This window comes from Bos taurus, chromosome 2 (genome assembly GCF_002263795.3).
Source record: "Bos taurus isolate L1 Dominette 01449 registration number 42190680 breed Hereford chromosome 2, ARS-UCD2.0, whole genome shotgun sequence".
In the NCBI taxonomy this organism is placed as follows: Eukaryota; Metazoa; Chordata; class Mammalia; order Artiodactyla; family Bovidae; genus Bos; species Bos taurus.
This window is the reverse complement of record NC_037329.1, coordinates 71,726,338-71,738,449: the sequence shown is the minus strand read 5'-3', so window position 1 is coordinate 71,738,449 and position 12,112 is coordinate 71,726,338. Positions and strand designations below refer to the sequence as shown.

At 34.4% G+C, this 12,112-nt stretch overlaps 1 protein-coding gene across 6 annotated transcripts in view; it reads right to left on the bottom strand.

Moving 5' to 3' along the window:
- Positions 1-718: 718 nt before the first annotated feature.
- PTPN4 (protein tyrosine phosphatase non-receptor type 4) overlaps positions 719-12,112 on the bottom strand; it is a 190,545-nt gene continuing 179,151 nt past the window's right edge. For 5 of the 6 annotated variants that reach the window (XM_025001008.2, XM_059893120.1, XM_025001011.2 and 2 more), the window contains exon 27: positions 719-8,594. In XM_025001008.2, the coding sequence (XP_024856776.1) occupies positions 8,508-8,594 (87 nt within the window). In that variant the 3' untranslated portion in view covers positions 719-8,507. The remainder of the gene's footprint in view (positions 8,595-12,112) is intronic. The other variant, NM_001192946.1, reaches the window with a different exon arrangement.

Genomic DNA, 12,112 nt, shown 5'->3' with positions numbered 1-12,112 from the left:
TGGCAAAGGTATGGGACAGAGGCTTTCATAACTCCTCATGGGTCCTCATTATACTATTTGAAGCTTTAGTATCATGCACGTAAGAACAGAGGCATGGCATTTACTTTTGTCCCGGTGGCACAGATGGTAGAGAATCTGCCTGCAATGTGGAAAACCCTGGATCAGGAAGGTTCCCTGGTGAAAGGATGACTAGCCCCACTCCAGTATTCTTGCCTGGAGAATACCATGGACAGAGGAGCCTGGTGGGCTACAGTCCATGGGGTCACAGAGTCAGACACGACTGAGCAACTAACACTTTCACTTTATTTCTAGATAAAATTAAATGTTAATTTTCTCCAAGAAAAATTTTTATAGATGAGAAATGGCATACCTAAATGTACTTAGGGAAGATATGAGGCAAGTGGACTTCAGACACATAAAAAAAGGTCATTTACCTTGACTGACAAGGTGTTATGGTAGGAATACCAGAGCAGAGAGGCTAATGCTGGGAGAAGAGAGGAATCCAGCAGTGGCCAGTGAAGAAGGAGCGTCTCATCAGACATGGTTTAATCTTCTAAACCCCTTTTAGTTCCTGACTCACCCACTCACCCGCAAATACAACCACTACATCAGTAATTCTAGAAATAAAATTTGCATTTAGCATTATCCTAGTCTATGATCACCCAATAATGAAAATAACCATTATTTGAAAAGCCCAACAATGAAAACTCCCATAAAATAGTCTTTAAAACTCTTATATTTAAATTACTAAAGCACATCTTTATTTTGCAATTGAACAATTTAAAGTCACAGCTAGAGTTTTTTTCACGTTGAACCTGAACAACTATTTCTCAGTCAAAATGAATCGTGGCCAAGAAAATACGTATAATGACTGCATTTCACATAAAATTGCTTTCAGGGTTAAACAGTTTCAATGCAAACCAACATTTTTATCCTGTTTGCTGTTAGTACATAATATTCATTGCAGGAATTCTAATTTTTCACGGAAATTAAGACAAATCCACAAGGTCTTTCAAGCACACAGTAAGCTGCAGTGACAAATGCACAGAATGCATAGTGATGATTTCAAATAACCCAGTGTTGACCAAATTCAAGTTCACAGATTTTAAATGAACTATATGATTGTCTCCTAATTACGGAAAACCATAGGGAAAGAGGTATTTTTGTGAAATAGGGGAAGAGAATTTAAAAAGTTAAGGGGCTAATCCCATTTAGCTACTAGTTCAGTACAACCAAACGTGAAATGGCAGCAAACAATGTAAAATCATAATCTAATTAGAAAATTAACTAGACTTTTAACTAGGTGACTTTTTGCCCTTCATATTTACATATAGCACCTGTGACAAGAAAAAAAATTCCAAATTGAAACAGTCTCTACATAGAAATACTATTTTTAAAACTACTACTTAAAAATATCACTGATGAGTCTATCATATACTATCTGTCCTAAAAATTAAGCCTACACTGTAGAAAATAAAGACTAGCTTTTCTTATTTGAAAAGATTACAATATGCAACATCCTGATGCTGTTGGAACACCAGGCTGGACAGTTTTTATTTGCCTAAGCACTAATACTCTAATGACAGAAAAGGAAAACAGCTTAATGTAAACTTTTAGTCTCTTAAATCTTGCCCTTCAACATGTATACAAAGTGTCAGAACTTTGCCCCTTTCAACTTACTGGTGGTGAAGCACTGACTTATCACCTAAGTACAACTCAAAACAAAACAAATGGATTCCAGGTGTTCATTATGTAATGTACAAAAATGCAAAGCAGAATGATTTTAGTGAACCAAATGTGGCTGAAGCTAGCTGAGAGAACTCAGAGTCCAGCAAGACTGTCAACTGGGTAGCCTTTATTGTACCAAATAAATTACAGAAGAGTGGCAAAGCTAAAATCACACAAGTTACCTTTTAAATATCAAACGATCAAGGGATCATTGTAAAGCATTTAAACGTGGGTCTAATCCAATGAGCTCTACGTGCTAATGTTATATGTTTCCATATTTACAAGACTCTAGGATAAATTTTATCTTTAAATGTATAAATTAAGTCAGTAGTAAGCTTGAAATAAAGTGCTATTTGAAATTCAAAAAATCAATTTCAGCAATGAAATATGACCTACTCTATTGGATACTAGGAAGCTTGAGTAATCTTGTCAACTAGCTGAAGGGTTGGCAAAAAACTGGAACACAATTCAGGAATAGAAATGAAGAAGCTTCTTTTAGTAACAGGTAAAATGGGTTCAAGCGTGCCTACAGTGAATTTAGGGAAAACAAATCAGAACCTATTTTAGCCTAAGATTGTAGGGCTGAGTCTCCTTAATGATTTTACGGTGATAATTTCATGTAGCAATGTGACATTTTAGTTAAGATTATCAGATTATCTGCTAAATTTTGGAAACTCTCAGGGTTAAGGGGGCCTGATATTAATCTTTTAACAACTATAACAAAAATTAATGAAGGAAAATATTACATCATAAAGACTACGATAAATGGAAGTTTAAAAACCTTTTTTACCTTGGAGAAATGGAAGTAGGAGCCCAAATAATAAAGGCCCCGCTGAGTCAAGCTCAGTGCATGATGAATAATAAATACTACCTTTCAAAGAAATTGTTGAACAAATTAATCATACCTGTTGGTTTAAAATGTAGAGCTTTTTTTTTCTTCTGTTCAGCTAAATTAATAAACCCTCAGCCATGTAAGACACCACTGCTATAGGTCAGAGTTGGGCTCAGTGGTTTTACCTGTCCAAAATACTGAGAATAAAAAACAAACTATCTGTCAGGGCCTTTGCACTGATTTACTGTGGTGAGTGTTAGCCACACTTTTCTGGCTTCACCGAAGTCACATACTCCAGACAGCTGTCCTCATCTGCGGCTGAGACAGGGACGGAGCCTGAGAACTCTCCTTCACAGTAAACACATGCAGCAGAATGCTTACCCTCACACACACACTCCCCCAAACCAGAGGTCTACAATTTAATAATCTTATACTTAAAAACAGTATACACACATTTTTTGTGAAAATTTCTATTCTAGAGCTAACACAAAGCAAAGTGAAAAAGAAGGTATTTGAAATATTGAAATATGCTTCAATAATGATCATTGTTTATAAATAAAGTGACATTTTCTTCTAAAATTGCATTTTGTATAATGAAATGGGAAACACTCTTTCCTTTTCAATTCCTTGCTAACTTTTTTTTAAAACAAAGCGTATCCTTACCCTTAAGATCAAGTCTTAATTCTAGTAACATTTGAAAGATACATTCATTTCTTTACAGCATGAAAGACATACAAATATTATTTTTTTTCCTTTTTAAAGAACAAAGCAAAAGAAGTTAACAGTTTCAATCTTTTGTCCATAGAAAAATATTTTCTATATCATTTACACAACAATAGGTAGGAAAATTCTACAGTGTTTAACTGAAACTTTCTATGAGCAAAACAAGGCTTTCAAACATTTTCATTCTTGTACTGGTTTTAGGAACACATTAGAACCTCTTCCTAAAACTATAGTCTTAAACTTGCAATATTGCTAATACCTTTCACTTTGTAAATTAAAAAAACAAAACAAACAAAAACTGGTTTACTTATTTATTCACTGAACCCTGCCTAGTCAGCATTGATGGACTGTACCCCAGTACCCCTGGCTGCCCAATCAGCTTAGATTACGACAATAAAGATAACAATAACCACCAAACTTTTGAAATCAACAATAAACTGTAGAAAAAGCATACAAATAAGTAGCAGCAAATTTAGATATGGGAACAAAAATAACTATTTGGTGTCTACCCACAACAATTTCACCCAGATTATAAAAATAAAATGTGTCATTTCTCACTGAAATAGGGATTGTTTTTGATAACATTGTAAGGCTTACTGTAGGAATTGCTACTGAGAAAAATGAAGTCTATGTATAGTAAAATGTGTTGAAAATAGTTGTAGATATTGTAAAGTAAGTTAATCCCCAAAAGTACAATTTTGAGATTAACTTCATGAGCTCTCTGTAAAATTGCTGAAGTTGCCTAATAGCAGTTAGCCCTCAAATAAATTTTGCTATTATACAAATTCCTTTGGAGCTATACAATTCTCTAAAAACTTTATAAAACAGTTGCTACAAGCTGTGTTGTGATCACACTGAGACACCAATAAAACTTTGCCAACAGATCAGTAATTCTGATACTTGATAAAATTAATCCAATGGGTTTTAAAACATAGGTATTTTACTTAGAGGAAATACCAGGAAAAAAAATGGTTGCAGAAACTGTAGTTGGCTAGCTGAAGCACACATGAGAACCAATAAGCTATATTAATATAAAGCAGTTACTTTGTTGATGTGGTCGTTTACATACAGAAGTTGTGGCACAATTTATCTTTCTCTTGTATTATTAAAAGGTATTTGTTCTAACAAATATTTTCCTTAATGTAAATGACTTAAATGCAAATTGATCAGAACTACAAAATAATTACTACAAAATAAAAGAGGTGTAAACATATCCCACATTATTGTGGTATAAATAATTTTTATGAATTCAAACTACTTTGGCAACCTTACCATCAGAATATCTTTAAATATTCAAAACACAGATATTACACAGAACATTGTTAAAAATCCTTATTTCCTTCTTCCTTCCTGATTTAAGATTATAAAACAAATATAAATGCTTTAATTCTACATGTTCACATTATGAACATAAATTATTTAAGTGGACATACATTCGAAATCTTCGTTCTATGTTTCAAGTGCTTTTAAAAAATCAGTCTTCTAATTTGCTTTTTCAAATGTTTTCACACTGCATGTCCATCAGCCCAAATACTTGACAAAAGCTATTGTTTAGTCAGGGAAGCATGACAAGCAGACAGAGTGGAGCCCTAATTAGATTGCTTTTTAAAGCCTACTTGTTTTCTAAATTAAGTAAAAATACTGCCTGAGTATAATTCTTGAGCTGAAATAGACTATAAACTTCACAAGAATTTATGATATTCACAAGTTACCTATAGTAATAGAAGGTGAGCCTTGATAAAATCTTTCAAGTTTCTTTCAGCTCTCAGGTTGTGGTACATCTAGTGGAGACGGGAGACTTTTGTTCAAATAGCTGATTAGACCTGGCTAATCACCTGCCAAGAGATTATAAACAACTCCCATAGTTAACATAATCCTTTACCCCTGTTTGTATCAGCCTTGGTGAAATACACAAATGCATAATCGCATAAAACATCTCTATGTGTATATACTAGTACTTGAAATCTTCAAGCAGCTGTCATAATGGCTTAAAATATTTTTATACACTCGAAGTCAGTTTTTATATATAAATTTTCTCTTTACTCTTAATCAACATGGTCAACCCTTTCCGCCCTCCTACTTGTGCCAGCAGGCTGTACAAAGGAAGTGAATTCTTACGCTATTTACTCTGCCTTTATTTTGAATTATGCACTGATTTAATAAATACTAAGTGTTCTTCTTATGAATGCAGTCTATTCCAGAATATTCCTCAACCTGTGTACACAGTGCTGACACAAGTCAGATGGTCAACACAACACCTTCAAAGAACGTGGTAAAACCATCCTGAATCAGAGGCAAGGTTTTTTACAAACATTCTTAGCATTTACAAAAGTCCTTTGATTCACCAGGACCTATTTCCAGTTGTGAGAATAGCAACATTGATTTCTTGCACGTGTGGGTTGTTTGGGGGAGGCAGGGTTGGCTGCTGGAGAGGGGAGTAGTTTAGATACAAGGAATTTGGCATTTTTGTCACACATTATTACATTGATATGAATGGAACCTAGAACTACTAAGTGTACAAAAACTGCGATTATTCCTAGAACTCTACTTAGATTTATGAACAGATCAAAAACATTCCCAGGCAGGGAGTCCCCTGGAAGTCCAGTGGTTAGGAATTGGCTCTTTCACTGCCATGCACATGGGTTCGATCCTTGGTTGGGGAACAAAGATCCCAAGGCGTGGCCAAAAAATATCAGGCATAAACTCTTATTTGTTAGGTGAACAGGGAATCATAATTAGCAATGTTTACTTTAAAAAGCTGTAGGGATAATTTAAGTTTAAGTTACTAATAAATATGTCTTTGAAAAAGGATATTTTCTGTACATAAAAATACTGACAGGGTGTAGCTCCCAGAAGAAACATTCATATATGAGAAATTTAAAGGTAATTTAAAATTTTTAATATATTATCATTTAAAAACTGGCATTAATGATTTACAAAGGCAGCAGTGCTTATTGTCAATAAATGATTAGTTACTTTCCAAAGTGTAAATGTAACCCTAAGTCAAAAAACATGACACCACGATCTGCTTACATCTATACAACTTTACCTTTTTGTCCATGGTTGTCATATTCTGCCCATACAGTTAGGATAGGTTTTCTTTTTAATTCAGGTAAAAAACTACTGCCAAAACAGTTACTAATTATGTAGACTCCCAACATTTTACTTTTTCACATTTCACCTTACCATGATGTCATACAGCAGTCTAAATCACACCTATCTGTTGGCAGAGAATGGAATGTTCAAATAAGACTGTGTGGCTATTTACTATCTTATACTGTCTTGACTGTGAAATTCAGAAACAGATACAAGAATTTCACTTTGACATAAAGGTTATGCTTACTTTTCTCTTTTAAAAAAAAGTAAAATATTTTAATACAACAATGTATTTGGTATTTTGGCTATTAACGTTTAGGACTTAACTTCGTAAGATTTACTATTATGGATTTTTAACATTTGAAATAACATCATTTAGATTATGCCAAAAATTTAAAAATGTACATTTTCCCGCTCACACTAAATGACGTTCCAAAATATCTACCATTCAACTGTAAATTTTATCAAGACTATACAGAAATATTCAGAAACCACTGGTAAATGAATCTATTTTAACCATAATCCATATAAAGTAATTTTGTAATGTAACATTTCAACAGCCAAGAAAATTCCCACTTATATTAAAACTAGATAATTTTAAAGTTCTATCTCTCTGAGGACTTAAAAAGAAAAAAACAACGAAAAAACCTGAAGAGGATAATATACACACTCTTATCAGGTCCTCCATCAGGCTGGACAATCAAAACTCTCCATATTAACATGCTTATAACTTAATAAGTATATATAAATTGGAGTAGTTGTACACAAAATGACAAGAAAGTCCTCATCTTAGCTGTTGAGGGATTACATTTAGAAATAACTCAATAATGTTATATTCCTTGTTTGTAGTATCCCAATCAACAGACCAGTGTGAACAAAGCTTGACAAGAACTGAAATGAATGCTAAAAAGGGATAATTTAGTTAGTGATAGAAACAAGTCACAATTAGCTGCTTTAACTTTAGCTTATTCATATGTTTAACTTCAAAGTGTATATTAGGTGCCATTTCTAAAGGTAGGGGTAAAATAAATATGAAATTTGAAGAATAAAGCATCTTTTAACTTCAGCTGCTAAACTGTAACCCCTGTCCCTCAGGAAAGGAATGTGCAGGTTTTGAATAATTCCATAGCAGCAGAGCACTCACTCAGTAGGTCACAAATTATCTTGGCTTCTTGTGGCAAAATACAGGAATTGAGTAAGAAACAGAATTTCATTACCCTCCTTTGACTGCATAACTCTCAATACGAGAAGCCATTTTAAAAATGGTGAACTGATTCAAAATGCATAAAACTGTAAATGTACAATATACATACATACCTCCTAGTAGGGTCAAAGGAGTGCCTTTTCATTAGACATACAAAGACGTCGCAAGGCACTTAAGGGGTTAAGACACAATGCATGCATTCCTTTACATCAAGTATGTGAAATCACATGATTTGGAATAAGCCAACCTTATGATAAATGTTAAGTTACATTGTTAAATTCAAGAAAATTTGTAGATTCATATTTATACTTTCTATAAGATGCTGGTAAATGGACAATGTGCAGCATTTCCTGGGAAAAGCAAATTCCACTTTCTTCTTCCAAACAGCAGGTCTCTATGGGGGGAGTGTAGGGGAAGATGTGCTGCATCCATAGGCAGTGTATTGGCTAATATTGAGAATGATATTGCTAACATTTAAAAAGTAACATCTGGTCATCAGTATAGTAAGAACACGAATCACTGGGAGACACCAGAGCTGACTCCTGATGTTGAATGCTTTTTGCTTTCAAGATACAGGTATACAACAGAGATGCTGAGAATTCTGAGCCTTGTTTGTGGCAATTCTACCAGAAGGGGACGGCATGGCACCACCACAAGATGTCATAAATTACCCTGAACATACTCAGTTATTCACTATTTGTTTGGAGCAAAGAATGAAATAGTCTTCAAACACATGAATTATAGATTTTGAGAGAGTGACTTTTTCTTTAAAACATAAAGTGCAACAGTGCTGAAGTTTTCAGTTTTTGTTAATTCTTCTTCTTCTTTTTCGTCTGTTTAGATACCATTTCCTGTGAGCAGTGTTATGGCACAGTGACTATAATGGAAAGCAATTTCCAATACATTTCCCAGACCTTTGCTTTCTTATTTATTTGATGATGTCGTTAAAGGTTTAACAAATCCTTCTTCATAAACTTTCAAGATAGCTTCACATACAAATCTGTATTGACTCTGAAAAATAAAATATAAAAAACAGACTTGATCAGAAAGACTAGAAAATAAACAAACAAAAAAGACCAACATCTCACCTGGCTTGCTTATACAAGAAATACAAAGTAAAACTGCACGGATACATAATTTTTCACTAAGACTGGCAAAAAAAGTTTGACAACATATTTTGTTGGCTAAACTCACTCATACATTGCTAATAGGAATGTACAATACTACAAGCCTTATGGGTGAACACCTGGCAGTATCTAACAAAATTACATTAATGTATCTATTGACCCAGCAATCCCACTTCTAGGACTCTATCCAAAAGATAAACTAGAAAAAGAAACTGAAAATATTTATTCATAAATGAGGCTATTCACTGCAGATTTATAAAAACAAAAAAGTAGAAGCAATTCAAATTGTCATCAGTAAAGGGCTGGGTCTGTAATCAGGTACATTCTCAAAGTGGGTACTATGAAATGGAGAGAAAAGGAAAAAAGTCTACAGAATATTACAGAATGATTCCAGGATATTTTGCTAAGTAAAAAAAGGCAAGACAGAGAAAAGTGCATATATTATCTTTATAAGAGAAACGGGACAGGGATATAAATATGTACCTAACTCAACGTGTAAGAAAACAGAGAAGGAAGGATAAATCATTATGGCTTGCTATAAGGAAAGGACTCAACAGGGTGAAGGAGAGAGAGAGAGATTAGACTTTATTGAATATACTTCCTTCTTTCATAAATTTCACTTTGGAATCATGTAAAGATATTCCATAATTAGAACATGAATTTTAAAAGCCTCTATAAACTGAAAATACATAACATATCCATGTGTGTATCTAGTTGATGGCATAACCACACAGAAAGGAGCTATTTCAAAGGACTTTGAAACAGTAATTTGACTATATATCTTTTGTAGAATATATATTCCAAAACAAAATAACTGTGGAAAAGAACTAAAAATTCTCTTTGGTAATCGGTGTTAGCTTTGTTATTCTGAGACTTTGTTGGGTATTGTGTAATAAAACAAATGAGTACTTGTGACATGCTACATCTTCCATTTCCAGTACCATGGAGAACCTGCACTCTTGTTAAAGAAGGAAAAAAAAGGGACAAAGATGTTAAGTAGAAAATGGTAAGTGAAAACACTGTGGTCTGAATCTGTAGCGGAAGCACCAGTGTTAACTCGTGATAAGTTTGTTTTCCCTCTTCTGGCCACCGAAGATTTTCAGACACATACTGACACTTAGCCAACAGCAATAAAAATCCCTCAGAAGGTGGTCCCTAAAATAATTCCCCAATAAAAAGGACCAGAACTTAATGGAGAAATTACTAATGCTAAGTCTGGGACAAGAAATGTACAAGCAGGACATCTATACTGATAGCAATAAGCTATCAAAGTCACTAGCTCTTAACATAAAGGCTCAGGAGCTAGAATGAACAGTCTCCCAGGAACCAAAAATGGAAAAAATTATGCATATTTAAGAAAAATAATTGCAATGGGTTGAAACATATCACACATAAGTTTAAATACATGAATTCAAAACAATACCAAAACAAACAAAAGTAAGTGGTCGCCACTGGGAGAGGCCAATGAACCAATTCATTACATTAAAAACTTGTAAGTAAAGGGAAAGCATCAAGTATTTATCTTGCCTTTCCTATGCAGACTGTATCACCAGTTAACCAAACAGCAGATGAGAAGTTTTAAAGAAGTATTCCAACTCTTTTAAAGAAGTATTCCAACTAATAAATAAAAAAAGGAATAATAGAATATCATCATTTTGCAAGCCAAATGGATAAATGATGCAGACACTGATCACTCAAGGCTGCTACCATCACAAAAGGAAGGCAGACACATCATGTGCCTCTCGAAGGAAGAACATAACACCACGAAGGTGCTATAGGCTACAGATCCATTTACCAGATAAGACAGAGAACACCACCTTGTTCCCACCAGAACGCAACCAGCAAAACCTAGACTATGGGAAAACATGCAGCACAAACATCCTGGTTTGCTCATCAAATAAACTGCAAGATAAAGAAGAGAGATTGAACTTCTCTGGTGGCGCAGTAGATAAGAATCCTGCTGTCAATGCAGAGAACATGTGTTTGATCCCTGGTCCAGGAAGATTTCACATGTGGAGCAACTAAGTCAGTGCACCACAACTACTGAGCCTGCACTCCAGAGCCCACGTGCTGCAACTACTGAAGGCAGAGCGCCTAAAGCCTGTGCTCCGAAACAAGGAGAAGTCACTGCAATGAGAAGCTCATTCGCTGCACCAAAGAGTAGCCCCAGCTCGCCACAAATAGAGAAAGCCTGCACAAAAGCAACAAAGGCCCAGTGCAGCCACAAAAAAAAAAAAAAAAGAGAGAGAGGTAGGAAGAAGATACAGATTAAAAGAGGTTTAGGAGACAAAGACCAATCAAAATATGTGGACCATATTTGAATCTTGGCTTTACACAAACTGTAAGAACAAAATCAAAAACTTATTATGTATGACATGATCCAGCAATTTGACTTCTGAGTATATATCTTAAAAGATTGAAAGCAGTGTCTAAAAGACACTCATGCTCACACTCATGAGACATTCATGCTCACAGCAACATTAGTCAACAAAACCTAAAAGTACCATCACTAACTCAATAGACATGAGTTTGAGCAAATTCTGGGAGATAGTGAAGGACAGGGGAGCCTGGCGTGCTGCAATCCACGGGGTCACACAAGTTGGACATGACTTAGCAACTGAACAACAACAAAAGGTGAAAATAAATGTCCAATAATGGATAAAAGGATAAGCAAAATGTGGTATACACATACTATGAAGTATTTTTCAGCTTTAAAAAGACAGGAAATTCTGCCACACAACATGGATGAGCCTTGAAGATATTATGCTCAGTGAAATAAGCCAATCGCAAAATCATATATGTACGATTCCATGTATATGATATATCCAGAGCAGTCTGATTCACAGAAACAGAAAACAGAATGATGGCTGCCAAGGGACCGGAAGAGAGGAAAATGGAGAGTCATAGTTTAATGGGTACAGAGTTTTAGTTTTTCAAGATGAAGAAGTTTTAATGATTGGTTATACAACAGTCTGAATATACTTAACACTACTGAATTGTACATTTAAAAATGGTCAAGATGGTAAATTTTGTGTTCTGTATTTTACAACAATTAAAAATAAATCTATTATGTATGGATATGGATATAAAAACCTCAAGAAAATACCAGCAAATCAAGTCAAGCAACACATAAAGAGAATTATATACCATGTCTAAGTAAGATTTAGCTCAGGAATGCAAGGTAAGTTTAACACTCAAAAATTATTCAATCTAATACACTCTATTAATAGAGTAAGACACAAACCACATGATCATCTCGACAGATACAGAAAAAGCATTTGACAAAACTGAACACCCTTTTGTCATGAGACCACTCAATAAACTAGTGTGAGGGCACCTTCTCAATTTGATAAAAAAGCATTAATGAAAATCTATGGCTAACATGATACTTAGTGGTAGAAA